The sequence below is a fragment of the Macaca fascicularis genome, chromosome 16 (assembly GCF_037993035.2).
Source record: "Macaca fascicularis isolate 582-1 chromosome 16, T2T-MFA8v1.1".
Classification (NCBI taxonomy): domain Eukaryota; kingdom Metazoa; phylum Chordata; class Mammalia; order Primates; family Cercopithecidae; genus Macaca; species Macaca fascicularis.
Genome location: NC_088390.1, coordinates 41520881 through 41545122, shown reverse-complemented (window position 1 = coordinate 41545122; position 24242 = coordinate 41520881). Strand labels below are relative to the sequence as shown.

The window sequence follows — 24242 nt, the reverse complement described above, 5'->3', positions numbered from 1 at the left end:
TGCAGTTGCAGTCAGTGGGTAGCTGGGGCTGGAACCTCCAAGACAATGCTTCACCCATATTGCTAGCACCTTGGAGGTGAGGCCAGGAGCTGGACTGGGCTGGGACATGGTTTGTCTGGGATTTTCTCTCTCTCCATGTGGCCTCTGCAGGTGGGGATCCATACTTCCTTTTTTTTTTTTTTTTGGAGACAGAGTTTCACTCTTGTCACCCAGGCTAGCATGCAGTGGCTCGATCTTGGCTCACTGCAACCTGCAACTTCTGCCTCCCAGGTTCAAGTGATTCTCCTGCCTCAGTCTCCTGAGTAACTGGGATTACAGGAGTGCACCACCATGCCTGGCTAATTTATTTTATTTATTTATTTATTAGTAGAGACAGGGTTTCACCATGTTGGCCAGGCTGGTCTAGAACTCCTGACCTCAGGTGATCCACCCTGCTTGGCCTCCCAAAGTGCTGTAATTACAGGAGTGAGGTACCACGCTCAGCCCCATACTTGTTATTTGGCAGCTCAAGATTCTCAAGAGCAAGCAGTAGAAGTTGCCAGACTTTTTCAGGCTGAGGACCAGACCTGACACAGCATCACCTCCACCTTATTCTACTGGTTAAAGCCATTCATGGGGTCAGCCCAGATTTAAGAGGAGGAAACTATGCAAAAGCATGGATACCAGAATGCATGGCTCTTGGGGGCTGCTAATGTAACAGACTACTATACAATACAGATTTTATTTTTGCAAGTTTTCAAAAAAGCATTTAAAAGCCTAGCTATACATGAGACCACTTAGCAGTACTTGAGTCAGATGACTTAGAGTCCCAGCTCGGCCACTTTAGTAGCTCTGTGACATGACCAAGCTAATCTCCCTGAGCCACATACGTGGCTCATCTATAGATGTGTCCTTCATAGGGTGATGGTGGAGTTTAAGAAAGATAATGGGTCTAAGAAACTTGCACAAAGTAGGTGTTCTGCAGGTAATAACTGTTGCTATATTGTTAAAATTGTCATTGTTGTTGCTATTATTATTAATTACTGAGACATCTTGCCCTCAATGCAGAGACAAGCAGCTAATGTAACACATTTCCCATAAACTAAGGAGGCATGAGGCAGCTAAAGTAACACACTTCCCATAAACTAAGGAGGCATGTTATTTTTATTATTTTCTTCAATTTCAGTTCACCATTTTACATCTTCATTTTGTCATTTTTTATCAGTATGTTGTATTAACAGGTTTTCAAGTCATTCTCAAATTTAAATTCGTTGTAGGTTCACATTAGCCAAGCAATTGAGAAAACAAATTCTTAGATCAAATTTGGATTTAAAAACTCCTACCTTCCACAAAGTCATGAAAACACATATTTTAAAGGAGATGGTGATATATCTCAGTCAATTTACACACACATACACACACATTGCAGTTTTTATTGTTGTTGTTATTGTTTAAGACAAATCTTCTTCCGTCATCCAGGCTGGAGTACAGTGGTGCGATCTTGTCTCACTGTAGCCTTGACCTCCTGGGCTCAAGCAATCCTCCCACCTCAGTCTTTCAAGTAGCTGGAACTACAGGCACACACCACAGTTCACAGCTAATTTTTTTGTATTTTTTGTAGAGACAGGGTCTTGCCATATTGCCCAGACTGGTCTCGAACTACTGGGCTCAGGCAATCTGCCCGCCTCAGCCTCCCAAAGCTCTGGGATTACAGGCGCGAACCACCGTGCCTGGTCACCACAGTTCTCATGTAGAAAAATATGTTTTATCATCACTGTGTCATTCCATGTAAGTTCAAAGATGTTTCAAATTGGGACTATAACATCAGTATTATGACTTTTTTAGTGAGAAAAAAATACCTGTCACTGTTGTCATGGAGTGTTGTGAAGTAAACGCTCCCTAGACTTTTGGGCAACTTAGTATTGAGTATAACCTTGAAGACTTTTTGGCATTTTGTGAGCTCATCTTCACGTTAAAACTTTAAAAACAGTTGCTTTGGGGTTAAATTCAGCTGTGGTAAAAACTTAGTAAGTTTTAATGGTCTTTGACACTAGAGGTTTTAGTGGAAAATTAGTTCAGAATATTATTAATCAACATGAACAATGTATATTACAGTTTCTTTCTTTCTTTCTTCTTCTTCTTCTTCTTCTTTTTTTTTTTTTTTTTTTTTTTTTTTTGTTGTTGTTGTTGTTGTTGTTGTTGTTTTTTGAGAAAGACTCTCCCACTGTCACCCAGGCTGGAGTGTAGTGGCATGATCTTGACTCACTGCAGCCTCCACCTCCCGGATTCAAGTGATTCTCCCACTTCAACCTGCCAAGTAATTGGGACTATAGGCACATGCCACCACACAGGGCTAATTTTTGTATTTTTTGGTAGAGACAGGGTTTCACCATGTTGGCGAGGCTGGTCTCAAACTCCTGGCTTCAAGTGATCCTCTTGCCTCCGCCTCCCAAAGTGCTGGGATGACGGGCGTGAGCCACCACATCACCTACAGTTTCCTTTTTGAAGCCTTGAGTTGTTTATCATTTTTATTCTTCCTAAATGTACTTTGTTACAAATCACCACAGTTGCTTTTGACATGATGGCTAGATAGCCTTTGAGGCTGAGCAGTTGTCTACCATGTAATACTTGAGGCAGGGGCAAGAATACATGTTAAAGCAGGAAGTGTCTTCAGCCAACATATAATTTACAGGGTTATCTAGGAACTCCTTAAAATGGGATTTGTAGGTACTTAAAAGCTTAGTGTGGCGAAAGAGCATAGTCTCTGGGGTTGGACTGACTTGGGCCCTATGAAGCCTTGGGTAAATTATTTTACTTCTTTGAACCTCACTTTCTTCAATTATAAGCAATACAATTATAATCTCTCAGAGTCATTATAAAGATTTAATGAGTTAGCAGTGAATACATTGGAACATGTCAAGGATTCATGCTTTAGTGCCTCCTATACTTTGAATTCTGAATTAAACTTTAACCAGCCTGGACAACATGATGAGACCCCATCTCTACAAAAACTATTTTAAAAAATTAGCCAGGCATGGTGGTGCATGCCTTCAGTCCCAGCTACTTGGGAGGCCAAGGTGGGAGGATCACTTGAGCCCAGGAATTGAGGCTGCAGTGAGCTGCATTCACGCCACTGCACTCCAGGCTGGGCTATGGAGCAAGACTTTGTCTCAAAGTAAAAAAAAAAAAAAGAAAGAATTAAACTTTAAGAAATGATATTTAGTAAGATGAAAATAGAAACTCAGCTAAAATGTGTAATATGAACATCTGTAGAAAATACCGTAGAAGACAATTCCACTTGTGCAACGTCGAGTATGAAGAAATTCACTCAGCAGTGAAATATGCATTTTAAAAATGAGTTTCATAAAGTCAAAACAAATGAATTTAATTAGATGTGGCTGGATTAAAGATGTCTGAGGCTTTAATTTATGAACTACCTTATGGAAAATAATATAATTCCAAGATAGTATGGCATTTGAAACAGCAATGGTTGGGAGCTATGAACAAAAGGAACCAAGTTTATGAGATATGAGAAGCTGGTTTGGAAATAGCCTTTCGCTTACCTGGCCCTCTTGTTGTTTTTTGTTCACATACTTCCTTCTATTCTGAGGTTCTGAAACAAAAATAAATCATAGGCCCTGCAACAACTGAAGAAACTTTCCAATGCTCTCTAGAAAGGAAACTGACTGGACCTAAGCAAGTACTTCCTGCATGTGCCACACCTATTAAAAATTAAGAAATGACCTTGGTGTTATTGTCCTCAGAGGAGTTTTAGAGCAGTGAAATTATTCCATATGATGCTACAATGATGGATACATGTCAAAATCTGCAAACTGTACAACATTTGTCATTTTGACATTTGTCAAAATCTATAAACTGTACAACACCAAGACTGAGCCTGAATGTAAACTATGCACTTTGGGTGACTATGAGGTGTCAATATAGGTCCATCTATAGTAATTAATGTATCGCCTGATGCATGATATCAATAGTGGGGAAGTTGTGCTTGTGTGGAGACAGTGGGTACATGGAAACCCTCTGTACGTTCTGTTCAAATTTGCTGTGAATTTAAAACTGCTTTAAAAAATGAAGTGTGTTAATTTAAAAATCAACAAATAAACAAATAATGAAAGTGAGGAACCTACCTCCAGGAGAGGAAATTGACTTTACCTAACCAATGTGCTTCCTTTGTGAGCTGCACCTGTTAAAGATCAAGAAACCACCTCAGTGGTACAGTGCTTAACTACAGAGTGTCCTGACATTTGTTGGTGGGGTTGCAAAAGACGTCATAATGTCATAATGTCACCATTTATTATGGTATCTGTAAGGTCTATATGAATCACTCAGATGTTGTTAAAAAATGCAAGTATAGGCTGGGCACGGTGGCTCACGCCTGTAATCCCAGCCCTTTGGGAGACTGAAGTGGGTGGATCACCTGAGGTCGGGAGTTCAAGACTAGCCTGACCAACATGAAGAAACCCCGTCTCTACTAAAAATACAAAAATTAGCCGGGCGTGGTAGCGCATGCCTGTAATCCCAGCTACTGGGGAGGCTGAGGCAGGAGAATCACTTAAACCTGAGAGGCGGAGGTTGCGGTGAACCAAGATCAAGCCACTGCACTCCAACTTGAGCAATAAGAGTGAAACTCTGTCTCAAAAAAAAAAAAAAAATGCAAGTATAAGCCTGGCATGGTAACTCACTCCTGTAATCCCAGCACTTTGGGAGTCCAAGGCGGGTGGATCACTTGAGGTCACGAGTTCGAGACCAGCCTGGCCAACATGGCAAAACTCTGTCTCTACTAAAAACACAAAAATTAGCCGGGTGTGGTGGCGCGTGCCTGTAGTCACAGCTACTCAGGAGGCTGAGGTGAGAGGATTGCTAGAACCTGGGAGGTAGAGGTTGCAATGAGCCAAGATCACGCCACTGTACTCCAGCCTGGGTGACAGAGCAAGGCTTTGTCTCCAAAAAAAAAAAAAAGAAAAAAAAAATGCAAGTGGCCGGGCATGGTGGCTCATGCCTGCAATCCCAGCGCTTTGGGAGGCCGAGGTGGGTGGATCACCTGAGGTCAGGAGTTTGAGATCAGCCTGGTCAGCATGGTGAAATCCCATCTCTACTAAAAATATAAAAGTTAGCTGCGTGTGGTGGCATGTGCCTGTAATCCCAGCTACTTGGGAGGCTGAGGCAGGACAATCTCTTGAACCTGGGAGGCGGAGGTTGCAGTGAACCAAGATTGTGCCACTGTACTCTAGCCTGGGCAACAGAGTGAGGTTGTGTCTAAAAAAAAAAAAAAAGAGAGAAAAGAAAAGAAAAGAAAAAAAATCATGCAAGTATACTTCAGTGGTTTTACCATTGGGTCTGAGATTCTGCCTTTTTAACAAGCTCCCAAGTGATGCTTGAAGAATTTAGAGGGCACTGGGCAAACATGCGTCCCCTTCCTCACCTAAATTACTGCTATTGAAGTCAAATAAAATATAGAGACAAATCTCTGAATTTAAAACATTTTAATCTGTGCAGGAGGTGGGTTTAAATACATATGTATAAATATATTTTTAAAAACCATTTTATTTGAGAAGCAAGAACTGTAATGTGGGGCGTACAGAGAGACCAGGCGGTCTTCAGTATGCCAGAAGAACAAAAACTTCAGAAGTTTTATAAAAAGGAGAAATGTTACAAATTGTTTTGAAAGTAAGTTTATTGACACTAGTAAAGTTTTGGGGAGCCGGCAGACTCAGTGATTGGTGGGTGACAGCGATAACTAAAACTACTCTTAGAGTCCTAGCAGACTGTTTCAGTAGCTATTCAGTAACACGGGTTTCAGATTACAGAAGCCAAGCTAGCAGAGGATTATATCCTTGGTGCAATGCTGTATGCCCTGAGTGCTTTTATTCCCTGGCCTCTCCACCCTGTTTTAGCTGAGTGTGACAAGAATGGCCCAATTTGTATCATCAACTTTCACTGTGCCTTTGCTGCATACCTTTGCTGCATACCCAGAGATTCATCATTAAAGAATAGTTCCTTTGGGTCTTGGACACATGATCTGTTCAGCATCGCTCTCCCTTCTCTAAATCTCATTAGTGCTTTGTTGTGGTTCTCTTATGGAACTTAGGATGTTCTTTTGCTATACTTATGTGTGTATATCTTATACCCCTACTCTGCCCTTCTCCACCTCCACTATCCCCAACCCTCATACTAGATTAAGGCCCCACTATAAAGTGTTCTTATAGATTTCTGTGCTTTTCATTAATAGCAGTTATAAAAACTCTAATTTAGTAATTACGTAATTTTTGTAGGTGTCTCCACTACTAAATAAAAAACTTCATGAGGTCAGGGATCCTGTATATATTGCATAACACTGTATCCCCATCATTACCACATTATCTGGCACGTAACCGGTGCTCAACGAACTGTAAAGTTCATGAAAAGGGAAACTCTGTATTCCCTGAAGAACCCACCATAGAGCCCTGTATATCATAATTATTTGGCAAATAATTATCAACTTAATGGCAATAATCTTAGGAGATAGTAACCATTTTCTCATTTACTCATTAATTCCTTCAACAGCAATTTATTGACTAGCCACTGTATGCCAAGCATGATTCTGTCATCAAAGATCTAACAATATCCAGAGAACACAAATGTAAAAACAACTCACTGCTTCAAATGAAGTTCTCTTTCGTTGATTTAAATTGAGTTATTTTTTGGACTAACAGGTTCCCAAGGTCATGCTTATGCCTTTATGAAAGTTTTTAGGTGAGAAAGAGACATGGTCCAGTCTACACTTTTAGATGGTATATTATTAACTCAGGATAGAGGAAGGATGTGGGGAGGGAAGACTAAAGGCAGAGAGACTATTAGAGGATCGTTGGAATCATGCAGTTGAGAGATGGTCTGGACTATAGCAGTGGCAGTGGGGAAGGAGAGGCTTGGGTAAATTTGAGAGAGATTTAGGAAATCAAATGACCAGGACACTGTGATCAACTGGATTTGGTAGACGAGGAACGTGGAGACTTAAATAACATAAGTCTAGATTTCAAGAAACAGGCCTAGGATGGAGATACAAATCCAGGCACGATCAGCTTGAAGCAACAGGATGGAAGAGATCACCCAGAGACTGTAGAAGAATCTGAAAACATCCCATTCAGAACAAAGGCTGAGGAAGGCCCCCATCAAGGAAGAGGTAAATTAAGTGTACATTGCAAAGTAGCCTGCAAAGAAGACTGAGTGAATGGCTAGAATGGTGAGAGTAAAAGAAAAGCAAGCACCTGTGAGACAATAAATGTGGTATCAAGGAAGTCCAGAGACACCGGACACAGGGGTACATACCTGTATTCCCAGCTACCTGGGAGGCTGAGGCAGGAGGATGCCTTAAGCCTAGGTGTTTGGAACTGTACTATTTTTATAACTTTTCTGCAGGTCTACATAGGTTCAAAATGAAAAAGTTTTAAAAACTCAGAGCTCCTTACAATTTTCAAGTTTGTTTTCTTTTCTCCCATTGGTTAACATACACTGTCCATCTTGACATTTTGGGAAATCTGGAAAAAAACTTTAGAAATAGGGGCAGGGAAGGACATAGATTTATTTATTGTCTGAAGACTGTTAGCATTGTGACATGTTTCATCTGGACTTTTTTTCCCCTAGAATTTTTTTTTTTTTTTGGCAGAGCAGGAATTAAATAATAGTGGGCCTTTTTTTACATTTATTTTTACTGAATTTTTTTACACTTATTTTTACATTTATTATAGAATAGGAGACTTTTAAGATGTTACAGCAAAGACATCTCTGTTCCCTTTTTTGCAATACCACAAACCAAAAATAAGATGTGAGACACCTGAAACCTCAGCCCTGATTATGTGGGAAGAAGGGCTAAGGCTGCCCCATGCAGTGGAGGTCGAGGACACCAGGAGGGAAAACCTGCCACTACAGATGTTGGGCACAGTCAGCGGAACACAGGGTGGTCTGTGTTGGGTGGCTTGTAGACCCTGGGCAGAAGATTCAATGACTACTTGTTTGGAGCAACCAGAATGAAGGGCAGAGGGGGCTTGGAGTTTCCTTACCCTTGTGTTAATCACAGGATTGGCAAAGGACACATCATCTTTGAAATCGGCCTTCAGGGCTGAAAAACATCTGTGAGTGACAAGCAGCCCTGACTAATATCTAGCCTGTGAAAAAGAGGAAATCGGCACCAATTGTCAAAGCAATTATATAACCCTGTACCCTATGCAACTTTTCTGTGAATCAGGGAGGCTTTGGCACCCCCAAGCCCCGTCCTGGCCCTGTTCCCACACTATATCCTGCAAGCATCTCCTTCAAGGAAGTAAGGATCCACCCTGGGAGAAGAGCCCTCTGGATACATGTGAAGGACAGCCCAGGATGACAGCTGAGGGTGGGCCCAGAGAGCCCCCAGACAGGATCTAAGGGCAGAAGGTTCAGGGGGACCTTCCCCTGAGGATACAAAGTTGATGGTAGACTTCATGTACTTGATTAACCAAAAAAAAAAAAAGTTATGAAGCAAACAAAAAGTAAGATGATATGAATCCTGAGGAAAGCAGATAGTTGTGTGAGAAATGAAATGCACCCATAGTACCTCACCTAGCACAGCTGTGACTAGAGAGATTCATAACACGGTGAACATCGAATATTGTTCTAACCCAAAATAGTGATAAAATCATCTTGGCAGGATGTGGGGGGAGCAAAATAGGGAGGGAATGTAACTGAGCTAAATCTTCCGGAAATAGATAATATCTAGTTAAACCTCAAAATGGCACCATTTAGAGCTAAGTACCAAAAGAAACATCAAAGTGATGGCCCCTAGGAACATGATGGGGGCAGGAGCAGGAGACTGCTGGTGTTATACTAAGCCCTGTAGAACTATTTCACTTCCAATACTATGTGCATGCACCACTTAGATTTTTAAAATTTATAAAAATCAGAACTATCTGGAAAGTGGTGGGCAATGTGTCTCCTCTTACAGAGCTTTTTCCCCCATATAATTGGAGGAAAAACCCCGGCAGATTCTGTGATAGATCGGCATTTCATACACCCATATTCATGCCACTCCTGTGGATCTGAAACACAAGATCTATAGTCCACATAATAATCCTATCCTGACCTTTGCCTTGCATCTTCTAAGTTTTGAGCTCTGGGGTGTGGCATTTGTTCTCTCCAAAATAACTAGTGAAACTTCAGTGCTTAGCTCTGAAAATTACAGACCTGGGTGGGGAAAAAACCCAACTCAGCAAGATAAGTAGACAATGTCTCTCTGACCCGTGACAGCTGCTGAAAACTAGGTATGATTTCGCTTCTCAAAATTGTCTTTCCAAATGTTGTGTCTAGCAAAGGAAAACTGTATAAAACATCTAGACTTCAGAGAATATTATTGTGTCCTATGAAAGTAATCACTAACTGCTACCAAGTCTGTCATCCTGAAGGCTTGTTTAACTCTAAGATGTGCTGTTCTGATAACATTGAAATGAATGCTTTTCCCTTCATTTCCTTCCCATGAAGGGCTATACACGTAAGAATTTATTTTGTCGAGCCAGAAGAGAGAGGAAGAGCTCTTTCCTGTTTTCCCGTATGCACAGAGATCACAAAACCTATGCTTCTGTTCAATTTGTTAAGAGTTTAGGAGTTTGTGGTCCATTGAAATGAACATTTCTTACCTGGACACTGCTTCCTTGTCCTGGAGCTGACCATCCCCTCTGGCCTGGCAGCAGAAATTTTCACTCCATCCCTAGATAATGAGAAATCCGTCCCTTGTCCCACTCAACGCACACCAAGTAACTGCCACCTGCTGGTAGCCCCAACCCCACCAAACAGTGGTTGTTCCTCTGTTCTTTCCTACAGCCTCTATTACTTTTTTTTTTCTCTCTCTCTTTTAGACAAGGTCTCCTCTGTTGCCCAGGCTGGAGTGCAGTGGTGCATTCACAGCTCACTGCAGCTTCAATCGCTTGGCGTCGAGATCCTACCACCTCAGTTTCCCAAGTAGCTGGGACCACAGGTGCATGCCATTATGTCCAGCTAATTTTTTGTATTTTTTTGTAGAAACGGGGTTTCGCCATGTTGCCCAGGCTGATCTTGAACTCCTGAGCTCAAGCAATCTGCCCACCTCGGCCTTCTAAAGTGCTGGGCTTATAAGCATGAGCCACTGTGCCCAGCCTACCATTTTTTTTAATGTTAAGATTTTATTTTCAAGGCTTCTCGTGTTGTAGTGAAAGTAAAAATGGTGTTCCAACCTCAGTGTAATTGGCAGCTGTGACTGGCTATGACTCACATGCCAATCACAGCTATCCACACTACCAGAGTCTTACGTGAAAAACTGGTAACACTTAAAATTTTGGGGGGTGAATTCTTCAAGCATGGTGGTGGATTTCCAAGAGGTGCAAATGGAAGAAGGCAGACTACCACTCTTTGGGTGGGTGGGTAGGTATCCTGGCATTTGTATCCTAGGCACTTCAGCTACCAAGCAACTCCATATGAGCAGTAAAACCAATCCTGAACAGTCTCAGCACTTTCCCTTCCCAGATTCCTCTGCTTCCAATATCCTCAGCCCACCTTCTATGCCCCCGACCCAGACCCTGCCCTAGAGGGTTCCTTTCTAGTTCCCACATCCGCAAGCAATAGATGGGAAAGGAAATCTCTTTTCACACAGACCTCAATCTCTGGGAACTGGTACCCAAAAGGAATCTAATTGATTATTGATTGTTGATTGATTGATTGATTGAGACAGGGTCTCACTCTGTCACCCAGGCTGAAGTGTGGTGGCGTGATGAGGGCTCACTGCAGCCTCAACCTCCCAGGCTCAAGCGATCCTCCTACCTCCACCTTCCAAAGTGCTGGTATTACAGACACAAGCCACTGCGCCAGACCTAGTTGATCTTTGAGATGGGATACCCTGGGCTCTATGGGCTAGCCTGGGTCCTGCCAACCCCATTCCATGTTGTTGCCCTACAAAGATTTCCACCACACCTGCTCATACACAGGCAACCATGGGGACCACAACCCCTAGTGAATAATCTCAGGAACCTGTTTTTACCCAAGATACAATACTCACCTACTTGCGCAGGACCTAGAAACTTGGCTCATTGTGTGGCTGTTTCCTGTGAAATCTTTCACGGTTATGAACCGCAGTGAAATCTATTGTCTTGGTATTTAGGTGTATTGGGTTTTGGACTTCCATACTAGTAGGTGAACAGCCCACAGACCTCAGAACCCCAAAGATCAGGGCCACAAAGGTTATATTAAACAGTGCATAGAAAAGAAAGGTGTGGCTGAGCACGATGGCTCACGCCTGTAATCCCAGCACTTTGCCAGGCCAGGGTGGAAAGATCGCTTAAGCCCAGGAGTTCGAGAGCAGCCTGGGCAACATGATGAAACCCTTCTTTACTAAAAATAAAAAAATTAGCTGGGCATGGTAGCATGTGCCTGTGGTCCCAGCTAATCAGGAGGCTGAAGTGGGAGGATTGCTTGAGCCCAGGAGGCGGAGGCTACAGTGAGCTGTAATCACCACCACTGCACTCAAGCCTAGGTGACAGAATAAGACCCTGTCAAAAAAATAAAATAAAATTGGTCTGGGTGTGTTTATTTTCATCAAGCTTGAAATGTGCACTTTTCTGTGTAATGCTATGTTTCACATTGTAAAAGCTTAATTTAAAAAGTGAATAATACCTTTCTCTTAGAGTTGTTGTGAGGAACACATAAAATAACAGATCTAAAGCAACTTTTTCTTAGTGTAGGAATAAATGCTATTCTTATACTAGTAAGAATATACTATGGCATAAATTCTATTCTTATTCTAATAAGAGTATACCATAGAATAAATGCTATTCTTATACTAATCAGAATATACTGTAGGATAAATGCTATTCTTACACTAGTATGAATATATTATAGAATAAATGTTATTCTTATGCTATTATAATAAGAATATACTGTAGAATAAATACCAGTCTTATACTAATAACAATATACTATAGAATCAATGCTATTCTTATACTAAGAACCAGTTGCTTCAGATCCGCTATTTTATGTGTTATCACAACAACTCTAAGAGAAAGGTATTATTCACTTTTTAAACTAAGCGTTAACAAAGTGAAACGTAGCATTACACAGAAAAGTGCACACATCTCAAGCTTGATGAAAGTGAACACACCCAGACCAAAACTTCAAAGCTGCTATGGTGCCCCTCCCCACCACTAACTAACCTTATGCTCTGCTTGCAAGTAACCACCATCCTGACTTTTAACATCACCTACTAGTCTTGCCTGGTTTTGAACTGGTATAAACGGATCATTCACTGTACGGTGTACTCTATTAGGTCCAGCTTCTTTCACTTGAATATTATATTTGTAAGTCACATCCTTGTTGTTGTACTTAGCAGTAATGTGGCATTTACACTGGTGTATCGTTTTCTCCTGTATCCATATTGGACAATTTTTCCATTTACTATGGACATTGGGGTTATTTCCATTTGGGAGCCTGATGAAAAGTGTTCTCTCTCATTGTGACACACAAACACAAGTACATATTTCTGTTGGCTGTGTACCTTGGAGTTGCTGGCTATGCATATGTTCAATTTTATGTCAAGCACTTTTAGGGGATACTGCCAAATACATCTTCCTAAGTTTTTGTAGCAATTCACACTCCCATCTGCAGTGTATAAGAGTTCCAGTTATTCCATATTCTCACCAACACTTAGTTTTGTCAGCATTTTAATTTTTTTTAATTTGCTTTTTTTTCACACAGGGTCTTCCTCAGTCACCCAGGCTGGAGTGCAGTGTCACCATCATGGCTCACTATAGCCTCAACCTCTAGGACTCAAGCAATCTTCCCACCTCAGCCTCCAACTCCCAGGCAGCTGGGACTATAGGCATGCGCCACCACACCCAGCTAACATTTTTAATGTACTCTTTGTAGAGACGGGTGTCTGTACAAGTAGCTTGCTTTGTTTTTTTTGTTTGTTTGTTTGTTTTTCTGAGACAGGATTCCCTTTGTTGCCCAGGTTGGAGCGCAGTGATGCAAATCTGGCTCATTGCAGCCTCGACCTCCTGAAATCAAGCAATTTTCCTGCCTCAGCCTCCTGTGTAGCTGGGAACCACAGGCACAGGCCACCATGCCTGGCTAATTTTTAATTTTTTGTAGAGATGCAGTCTCAATTTGTTGACCAGGCTGGGACAAGTTCTTTACTGATTAAATGTTTAGCAATCTCTTTCCACTCTGTGGCTGACTTTATTACTGTCTTAATAGTGTCTTCTCATGAATTGAAATCTTAATAATGTCTTTTCATGAATGGAAGCTCCTATTTAACAAAGTTGTCCTCTTTATCAACATTTTCCTTTATGGTTAGTGCTTCTATGTCTCATTTAAGAAATACCTGCCTCCTCCAACTCATGAAGATAGTATCTAGTGTTACCTTCTAGAATATTTCTTTTTTATTTTTTTAAACTGTCTAGCCCTGTGTCATAAGAATATTTCTAGTTTTACTTTTCACATTTAGATCTCTAATCCACCTGATGTTTGAGTGTGTTGTGAGGGAGGGGTTAAGTTTAATTTTTTTCATATGGATAGCTAGTTGACCCAATATCATTTGTCGAAAAGTTCATACTTTCCCCACTGTTCTGTAGTGTCATCTTCATCATAAGTCAAGTGCACCTATATGTGTGAGTCTATTTCTGAATTCTCTCTTCTGTTTCATTGGTCTATTTTCATATTCTTTTGCTGACATCATACCATCTTAATAACTATGACCTTATATTGATATTCACGGTTAGTCTTCCAACTTATTCTTGTTTTCTTTTCTTTTTAGTTAAAAAAAATATATGTAGAAATGGAGATTCACTATGTTTTCCAGGCTGGTCTGAAACTCCTGGTCCCAGGAAATACCTTCTGCCTAAGCCCCCCAAAGTGTTGGGATTACAGGAGTGAGCCACCATGCCTGGCCAAACTTTATTATCCTCCAAGATGGTCATTGCTATTCTTGATTCTATGGCTTTTCATAAACATTTTACAAATAACTTACCAATGTTTGTCCCACCAAAAGCCTCAAAGTTTTATTGGGCTTTCATGGAATCTATATATCAATTTGGGGAGAATGTATATCTTTATAATGTTGTCATCCAATCCATGAATATAGTAATATCTCTCTATATGAGTTTTCTTTTATTTTTGTAAATAATATTTTATAGTTAGAATTCTTAAACATCTTTCATAATTTATTTCAAGGCATTGATGTTTTATGATATTACAATGGCACCATCTTTAAAAACTTAATTTCCTGTTATAGGTATGTAGAAATACAATTGATTTTTGAAAATGGACTTTGTATCTAAATTCACTTATTGGTTCTAACAGTTTGTAGCTATCAGATTTTTTACATGTACAATCCTGTCGTGTGAATAATTTAAAAGTTTTATTTCTAAGTTTTCAATTTTATGCTTCTCTTTTTTTCTTCTTTTTGTATTGTAAATTGATAATTTTTAATTGTATAGATTGATGGGTTCCGTGAAGAGGGAGTTGCGTGGGGAAAAAAATTTATGGGGTATAAAATGATGTTAATGATTATGAATGCAGTGTGAAATAATTAAATCAAGCTAGTTAACATTTCCATCACCTCAAATACTTAACATTTTTTCTATGGCAAGAACATTTGAAATTTACTTAGCAATTTTGAAATGTACAACACTCTACTATTAACTATATTCACCATGCTGCGCAATAGAATGCACAAAAAGAAAAATCATATTGTCCCTACTTGAAATATCCTATGACCATCACCTCCCCATTTTCCCATCTTCCAGCTTCTGTCACCACCATTATACTCTCCACTTCTGTAAGTTCATTGTTTTAAATTCCACATATAACTGAGAACATGTGGTATTTATATTTCTGGGCCTGACTTATTTCACTTAGCATAATGTTCTCCAATTCCGTCAATGTTGTCACAAATTTCAGAATTTCCTTCACTCTCTCTCTCTCTCACTCGCGCTCTCTCTCTCTCTCTTTTGAGATGGAGTCTCACTCACTCCGTCACCCAGGCTGGAGTGTAGTGGCACAGTCTCAGCTAACCAAAACCTCTGCCTCCCAGATTCAAGCCATTCCCCGGCCTCAACCTCCCGAGTAGCTGGGATTACAGGCATATGCCACCACACCCAGCTAATTTTTGTATTTTTAGTAGAGACGGGGTTTCACCGTGTTGGTCAGCCTGGTCTCAAACTCCTGACCTCGAGTGATCCACCCACCAAAAGTGTTAGAATTACAGGTGTGAGCCATTGTACCCAGTCCAGAATTTCCTTCTTTTTAAAGGCTGAATAGTATTCCATTGTATATATGCACTACATTTTTTAAAATCCATTCATCTGTTGATGGACTGAGGTTGATTCCATTACTTGGCTATTGTGCATAGTGTTGCAATGAACATAGGAGTGCAGATATCCCTTCGACAAACTGATTTCGAGTCATTTGCATTAATACCCTGAAGAGGGATTTCTAAATCACATAATAATTCTATTTTTAGTTTTTTTTTCTTTTTGGGCGGGGGGATCTCCATACTGTTTTCCATGATGGCTGCACCAATTTACGTTTCCACCAACAGTATACAAGTGTTTCCTTTGTTCTACATCCTCACCAACACTTATCTTTTGTTTTTTCATTTGAAAACACTCTGTTTTGAAATAAAGTACAGGATGATTAAAAATATAATAATAAATATTCTGACAAGTGAGAGATTATATCTCATTGTGGTTTTACTTTGCATTTCTCTAATGATTAGTGATGCTGAGTATTTTTTCATTATCTGTTGGCTATTTGCATGTCTTCTTTTGAGAAATGTTTTTATCACTGGAATGCAAGGATCTATAAATGTGACATGCCACATTAACAGAATGAAAGACAAAAACCATATAATCATCTATTAGATGCCAAAAATCATTTGATAAAATTTAATATCCTTCTATGATAAAAACTCTCTCCTATCTTCCATTCCCTAGGCAGAGAGTCAGAGCAACAGAGAGAGAGAAAGAGAGAGAGAGAAAGATGACAAAAAATTTCACCAAATTAGATGTAGAGGCATATATCTCTTTGAGGATAACCCTGAGTGCAAATTTTTAAAAAAGAAACGTAACTCGGCACAATAAAGGTCATTTATGAGAAGCCCACAGCTAACATCACACTCAAAGCCTTTCCTGTAAGATCTGGAATAAGACAAGGATTTCTATTGTTTTAGTCTGTTTGTGTTGCTCAACAAAATACCTGAGCCCAAGTAATTTATAAAGAAACAAGGTTTATGGCCGGGCGCGGTGGCTCAAGCCTGTAATCCCAGCACTTTGGGAGGCCGAGGCGGGCGGATCACGAAGTCAGGAGATCGAGACCATCCTGGCTAACATGGTGAAACCCCGTCTCTACTAAAAAATACAAAAAAAAAAAAAAAAAAAAAAAAAAAAAAAACTAGCCGGGCGAGGTGGTGGGCGCCTGTAGTCCCAGCTGCTTAGGAGGCTGAGGCAGGAGAATGGCGTGCACCCGGGAGGCGGAGCTTGCAGTGAGCTGAGATCCGGCCACTGCACTCCAACTTGGGCGGCAGAGTGAGACTCTGTCTCAAAAAAAAAAAAAAAAAAAAATATATATATATATATATGCTTATCAAATGGCAAAGGATTAATATGATACAGACCAAGTTATCTGATAGCAACATACTTCAGTTAAAAGTAATGATAAAAATGATGAAATTTTCCATTATATGTTGGGACACTAAGAAACATACCTCTAAGGTATTCATAGGTTTTCTGTAAGAGAATTGGTTGGAAAAACCTAGAAAGTTGGCAGGTATTGGCTGTTCCTTGCTGGTTTTGAGCAAGCTACCTCAATAAAGAGATAATCTTAGGCTAGCATCGGTCTGTTTGATCTCAGGCTAGCATTGGTCTGTTGGAAAGCATAGATGAAAATAAATAGGAATCTGCAAAGAAGGGTCCTCTTACAAGCAATGGTGACTAAGAGTCTAGGCTGGAAAAGCCAACCACTTATGTAATCTAGGCAGTGGGAAACAAAGGTATTTGTCACAGCTTTTCTTAAAGGCCTCCCACGAAGACTTAGCCAGATAGTAGACCAGTGGCAAAAATCAGATGATGGAATTCAGCTTTCCTCTGGATCTTGTTGGACTATTTATAAAATATTCATGTTAAAGAATGTGGTTGCCCAGGCTGGGCAACATAGTGAGACCCTGTCTCTAAAAAAAAAAAAAGTTTTTAATTAGCTGGGGGTGGTGGTGTGTGCCTGTAGTCCCAGTTATTCTGGAGACTGAGGTAGAAAGATCACTTGAGCCGTGGAGACCAAGGTTGCAGTGAGCCATGACTGCACCACTGCCCTTGAGCCTAGGTTACAGAGCAAGACCCTGTTAAAAAAAAAAAAAAAAAAAAAAATCCCTGCAATCCAAACAAGATGAGCTTTATCTAACTAGCCCTGAATGCCACTGGCAGATGTAACCTCATGAGAGTCAAAATGAGTAAGAGTATGGCCCTATCTCTGAAAGAGTTTTGTTTAAAGGAGCTAAATACACCCACTCAAGCCCACATATGAAGAAAGAAGGAAAGGATTTGACAGGGGTCAAATCATGCCATTTATTGATGATGAATGTTGTATATATCTTCAGAAGGGCCACACCTTTTTGAATGTTGTCATTCTCTATCATAAGGATATGATGAGTATAGTTTCCTGCTGTGAAACAAGCCCATGCAAGAGTTAGTAAAATGTAGGCTATATGTAAAGATCTGAGAAACTAAGGTTTTAGTTCTCTAGAGGTATAGCGGGTATTATGTTGGATTTGGCCCATACCGCAACAGTGCAACTTTCTGATAGTTTGTCTCTTTTCCAGGCATATGTACACTTACACTTACTACACAACAGAACGTTGTAAATTGTTTTCACCAAGGACCATAAATCTAAATGTCCCACCCTTTACCCAATGCTGAGATCAGAACTGTTGACCCTTCAATAAATGTAGGTAGAATTGGGACATACCTGAGTGACAGTACTAGATCTTAGCTATCTCAACCATGCTAAAAAGGCAGTATTAAAAGAGAGGTTCTGATCTATGGCACAGTACTTGTGTCATTCTTTTGTGGCCAAGCCTGACGTACAGAACATGTTCTTTGATCTGCCCAGGGTACATTCTCTTGTGGTGGCACACCTCTTCCATTAATACCCCTAATCAGTCCATGTCAATTGGACAGGGATGAAGCTCCTTCTTAACCTAGACTTGTATATATGACCCAGGCCTGGCCAATTAGCATTCCACCTCTGAATATGATTGGTTCATAGATGGAAATGTGACCTGAGACATAGACATATCAGAGTCATTCCTGGGAACTTTGCTGAGTTATTGAGAATGCTCTTCTCTCTTCTCTTCCATAATGAACTATAATAGCTATGTAAGCCTGGGGCTGCTGGGGACTCTCTTTCCTATCACAGAGAGAGAGCCCACCAGGGAATGAGATCAACCTATAATAAATAAAAGACAAGATATGGGGAGAGAAAATGAGAGAGAGAAAAAGACACATCCATGGTGATGACATTTGAAACTCTGGATCTAACAATGTCAGACCTTCCCTGGATGGCCAAGATACATGAGCCAATGAATTATTTATTTTTTGTTTGAAGATGATCTTATTTGTATTCATCATGTCCGTCTTGCTTGGAAGACTTTCCCAAGCAAATAGCAGAGGTCATGTCTCACTGTTGAACATAAACTCTATTTCCATCACAGTGAAGTGATGGGAATGGGCATAGGGCTGGGACAGAGCACTGAAGGTGAAACACATCGTTCTGAACAGACTGATTCAAATAGTGTGGGAGAGAGGTCATGAAAACAGCACAGATCAGCATCCAAATACAACAGCATTAACCTTTATATGCACACACTCGTTAGTTCCTACCTTACCACAAAATCCATTTTCCAAAATATAAAAAACTTCAACCTATTATCCTGGCCTTCAAAATGGGTACAAAAAGAATGATCCAACCTATGTTCTAATCATGGATGAAAATTATTCTTGGAATTTCTGAAACTTGACAGATGTAAGGAGATAGGAAGCAAGAGAGAGAATGAAACATCCAAACTCTGTCAGGACAAAGGAGAAGATTCACAACTCAGGGAACGGCCAAGTCTTTCCTTTATATTGAGACTTCCTTGTCACTGCTATGATCCCTAGATGACCTGACACTCCAGGAGAACCCAACCCAGGACTCTGCACAGTACAGGACCACTCCCAGCATCCCTGAGGGTCCCTGTCTAAGACACTGGTTTAATGAAGCCATAATCCATGCACTTGATGAGACATTCTCGGGCTGTCTGAACCACTTCTGCCTTCTTCTCATCTGGCTCCTGTTTGCCCACCACAGTCAGGATCTCCAGCAGCTCACTCTCCACCAGCTTTTTGGCCAGCTCAGCATCGGCTGCCAGTAGGTTGTAGGCGATGACCAGGCCCCGGTGTTGGACAGACAGCTGGTCGTGCAGGCAAAGCCGCTGGAGGATCTCCAACCACTGGGTTGTCTGGAGGCAGGAAAAAAGGTAAGGAGGGTGCTAAGTTTGAGAGTGTCCCCAGAGTTCATGTGTTGGAAATGTGGGTCCCTGGTGTGGCAATGTTGGGAGGTGGGGCCTTTAAGAGGTGATTAGGTCATTAAGAGGAATTAATGCTGCGTCACAGGAATGTGTCAATTCTTGCAGCAGTGAGTTCTCGCTCTCAAGAGCTAGATTAGTAACCATGATAGCCAGTCATGGCCCCAGTTGCCACCTCTTGTGTTTTATCCTTTTCACACACACACATTTCCCCTTCTGCTTCTAAATCATGCTATGACACAGCATAAGACCTTCACCAAAAGCAAATGAGATGATGCTGTCTGATCTTGGACTTCCCAGCCTTCTGAGCTGTGAGCCAAAATAAACCTCTTTTCTTTTACCTAGTCTCAGGTATTCTGTTATAGCAACAGAAAATGAACTAAAACAAAATAATTAAAGGAATCAGCATAACTTAGCTATGGTCACGCATCTGGAAATAGTAGAGGATTCATATTCCAAATCCATTTATTTCTTAAGCAGCTTAAGAAGCAAAGGGCCAGACCCACTGCAAACCTGAGAAGAACAGGGATGCAGAGTGTTCAAAAGGAGGATTCTCACCCTGGGCACATGGGCAATGCCTGCTTCTGCCAAACCAGGTGCCCTTTGAGACATCAGCTCTAGACATTCAGACATGCTCTCCCCCAGCCCTGTCTTTAACTGGAATCAACACAAGAGTCAAATGTATCCTCACTTCCATTCTTCTCCATTCCCAGCTATGAAGCAACCCAACTACTATTCTTGGGAAGGTAGGACTCTAGACCCCTCTGATCATCCCAGGAGACAGAGATAATGCTGAGAATAGAACCAGGAGGCTTTACTCCTGTATCATTCAACAGATATACTTGGGGCAGCAGAGTAGAATGGTCATCAGCATGGGGATTTGGAATCAGAGAGGCCAGTGTTCAGGTCCCAGCTCAGCCACTTACCAACTACATGGCCTCAGCTAAGTTATTTAACCTCTGTAAGCCTCAGGGTCATCTTCTACACCTACCTCTAACATTGTGGTGATTTAATGAGATAATACATGGAAAGAGCTTAGCATGGGGGCTGGAGCACAGTAAGTGCTCAACAAGTAGAAGTGGATACAGGGCAAGTAGGTGATGATTTAAGACACCAACCCAGGCCGGGTGCGGTGGCTCATGCCTGTAATCCCAGCACTTTGGGAGGCTAAGGCAGGTGGAGCATGAGGTCAGGAATTCAAGACCAGCCTGGCCAACATGGGGAAACCCCCTCTCTACTAAAAATACAAAAATTTGCCAGGCGTGGTGGCACACGCCTGTAATCCCAGCTACTAGGAAAGCTGAGGCAGGAGAATCGCTTGAACCCAGGAGGTGGAAGTTGCAGTGAGCCAAGATTGTACCACTGCACTCCAACCTCGGCAAAAGAGCAAGACTCTGTCTCAAACAATAAATAAATAAAAATAAAAATAAATTAAAAAAAAAACACCAATGCAAAGGTTTTCCCTTGAGCTTCTTTGCACCTGTTACCCTCACCTGGCATTTGTCAGCAGGGCTCGCTTTCCACAAGCACATGGGGAGACAGATGCAGGGGGAAGAAAAGGCAAATTCTTGGCTTTTGAGCATCTAACCCAACTTTTGTAAACTCTGCACTGAATGTCCTTCCAAGGAAAGAACATGAAAACTCAGCTAGCTGTGGCACGGTTCTAGGCTGGAAAGTTTCTATGCTGAGGTGTAACTGATAATGGGTCCCGGGCCCATCAGTCCCTGGGATGAGTCACCGAGGGTCAAAGGAAGCAGTGATAGAAACTCAACAAGGATAGGATTCCAGGGCAGGAAGCATAGCCCAGGGCATAGCCCAGATGACATGAGACTGTAGAGATGTCCAGCATCCAACATGGCCATGGGGTGGCACAAAAGATGAGTCTGAGCAGCTTCACAGAGTCCCCAGGAAGCCCCGTGTCAGAACAAAAATGCAGCCAAGATTTCTGAGCACCGCAAGGAAGAACGAAGAAGTGGACAGGAGTGGGTTGGCAATCCTGAAGGGTTCCAATCCCTTCCCAACTAACAGGCTGTGTGGCCTTGGTCTAGTTGCTTTTCTGCACTTCAGTTTCCTCATTTGTTAAATAGGGATGATGATAATAATAATATCCACCTCACAGGGTGGTTTGGATGATTAAATGACTTAATAAATGTAAACACTTAGGGCAACACCTGGCACTCAGTAAGTGCAAGAAGTCACAGAGGGTCCTGTGAGGACTTACAAGAGTTATGTGCCCAGTAACACCAGAAGAGGCTGCTTTAGGGCAGTGGTTTCAAAGTGTGGTCCCCAAGCTGTTAGCATCCCACCCTCAATCTACTAAATCAGAACATGTGGGGAAACTGTTTTAACAAGTTGCCTAGGTGATTCTTAAACACATTACAGTTTTGAGAAGCTTGCCTTAGGGAAAGAGGTTGAAGTCCAAAGACCATGCAGGATGAACTACATTCAACAGATACACCCTTGTCAGATGCCAGGACAACATAACCCCCCTTGGAACTTAGAGAACACACCCGCTGATACATACACACCTTACACTGACTATCTAAAAGAGCCTGCCTTTAAACCAGACATGAACACCTTTGAATTGAGATGTCCACATTTTTCACCACGGGGAGAGATGAGTGCCCACAAACTCTTCAGTTTGGTAAAATAAGGAAAGTTTCATTGTGCACTCCCATGTTTGTGACTATACAGAGATCATTTCCATTACACCTGCTGCAATGGAAACAGTCTCATAGCAGCTGGTCATTGTGTCCACTTAAGAGAATCTGCAGCTTTTTTGCCAAACCTTAAGTTCCTTATGGCATCCCAACCACAATCGTGCTTCTCTTGGGAAGCTCTGAAGCTCCCTGGCAGTGATTAGCATTGCTGTTGTTCTTAAGCAATGAGGTATATGCACCTCTAAAGGCAATGGGTGAAACTCCAGTGGGAGGGGTTGAGCTAGCACACTTGGGAAGACCAAATAATGAACGTAAGGCACTGAAGGGAATAGACACTCCTTTCCTTAGGCAGTAAGAACAGATGTCTGGCAGCTGTGAGAGGTTTCTTTAGGAGCTGGTCTCCCCAAAGGATCATCCAGTGTGGTCTGTGAGTGGGGAGATTCCCTGGAGCCCATCCAACCTTTCCTATCCCCAGGGCCAGCTCTTACCACTTGAGTCATCTTGAGGCACAGTTTCTTGTGTGCTGCTGTCAGCATGGCCAGAGCCCCTGCAGCCGCATTCTGCACCTTATCATCATCCTCCCCGCAGAGCAGCACCACCAGCTTCAGCCGGTCGTTCCCATCAGCCAAGAACCTTTCCTGTACCTGTGGGAGGCAGGAACATGGCTCAGAGAAAACTGTCCCCAATCTGCCCAGCCTGAAGAGGGTAAGATGCATCTGAAGTTCTCCAACCCAAGATCCCTTAGCGTTTCCCTCTGAGCAGCTCACTCATGCTACCTCCCCCAAGAAGCCTTCCCCGATTGGTTGAATGAAGGGGCTACAAATTCTTCCAAGTAAAGAAAACAAAGAATTCCCCGTCTAGTGTGCTTCACCACCTCTGTTTGCATTCAGCCTCCACAGCAGGGGAAGGAGGCAGGCGCAGACTCCTGCAGGGTAGATGATGCCTGAGGAACTGTATTTCCCATCGCTTTGGGGAAGCTTGGAAGGTTTCTCCCACAATGGATGGGCCTTCAGGGTCTTCCATAAAATGATTTTGCAGGGACTGGGGCAGAAGCAGGGAACAATTAGGTGGTTTGCTCGGTATTAGAAAGCTACAGTGCCGTCTCCACCAGGTGAGAGATGAGGCTTCCCAAGGATCTGAAAACCAGGAGAAGAGCTTCCAGGGGACCAGTACCCTGACATGTCTCAGAGAGGTATTAACCCCTCACAGCATCTCATCCTCAACCCTCTGCACTACTGTAAAATCTAGGTGGTCAAGTCTCAGAGCATTCTACTGGACCAGGTTTCTTAGAAGTGGAACTCCAAAAGGGGACCAAGATCACAGCTTCCCAGGTGTGACCCTCTATCTTCATCTCCCTGAAACTGGAGTAGTGGTCATCGGAGGTGAGAGCATGGCAGAGGTCACCATATATCAGACGGGTCAGCATGGCCCCTTCTCATGGGATACAGTTGTTTCTGGGAAGCAGCTGCCCTTACATGGACTACATTCCCCCATTTCTCACATCTCGATGTGGTGGTGGCCTAGTTCTCATAGATGGAACATGAGCGGAAGTGATGTGTGTCACTTTTAGGCACCTCTCCCTCGGTCTGTCTCCCCATTCACCATCAGAGTGGAATCCACTCCCAGTGTGGCAGAGGAGAAGGCAGTTCTTGATGATCAAAGAAGCCTGGATCCCTGAGTCAGCTTGAAAGTGAGCCACCCGGCTGGGCGCAGTGGCTCACGCCTGTAATCCCAGCACTTTGGGAGGCCAAGGCGGGCAGATCATGAGGTCAGGAGATCAAGACCATCCTGGCTAACACGGTGAAACCCTGTATCTACTAAAAAATACAAAAGATTAGCCAGGGGTGGTGACATGCGCTGTAGTCCCAGTTACTAGGGAGGCTGAGGCAGGACAATCGCTTGAGCCCAGGAGGCGGAGGTTGCTGTAATTCGAGACCACACCACTACACTCCAGCCTGGGTGACAGAGCCAGACTCCATCTCAGAAAAAAAAAAAAAGTGAGC

At 42.1% G+C, this 24242-nt stretch overlaps 2 protein-coding genes across 2 annotated transcripts in view; both read right to left on the bottom strand.

Moving 5' to 3' along the window:
* The window catches only part of SLFN5 (schlafen family member 5), a 51716-nt gene extending 41923 nt beyond the window's left edge, over nucleotides 1–9793 (bottom strand). The window contains exon 1 of the mRNA XM_065531233.2: nucleotides 9639–9793. The gene's annotated coding sequence lies outside the window, so the exon portion shown is untranslated. The remainder of the gene's footprint in view (nucleotides 1–9638) is intronic.
* Nucleotides 9794–17557: 7764 nt separating this feature from the next.
* The window catches only part of UNC45B (unc-45 myosin chaperone B), a 40091-nt gene continuing 33406 nt past the window's right edge, over nucleotides 17558–24242 (bottom strand). The window contains exons 19-20 of the mRNA XM_005583458.4: nucleotides 22728–22883; nucleotides 17558–19513 (exon numbers count right to left, since the gene is read on the bottom strand). Of these exons, the coding sequence (XP_005583515.2) occupies nucleotides 19253–19513; nucleotides 22728–22883 (417 nt within the window). The 3' untranslated portion in view covers nucleotides 17558–19252. The remainder of the gene's footprint in view (nucleotides 19514–22727; nucleotides 22884–24242) is intronic.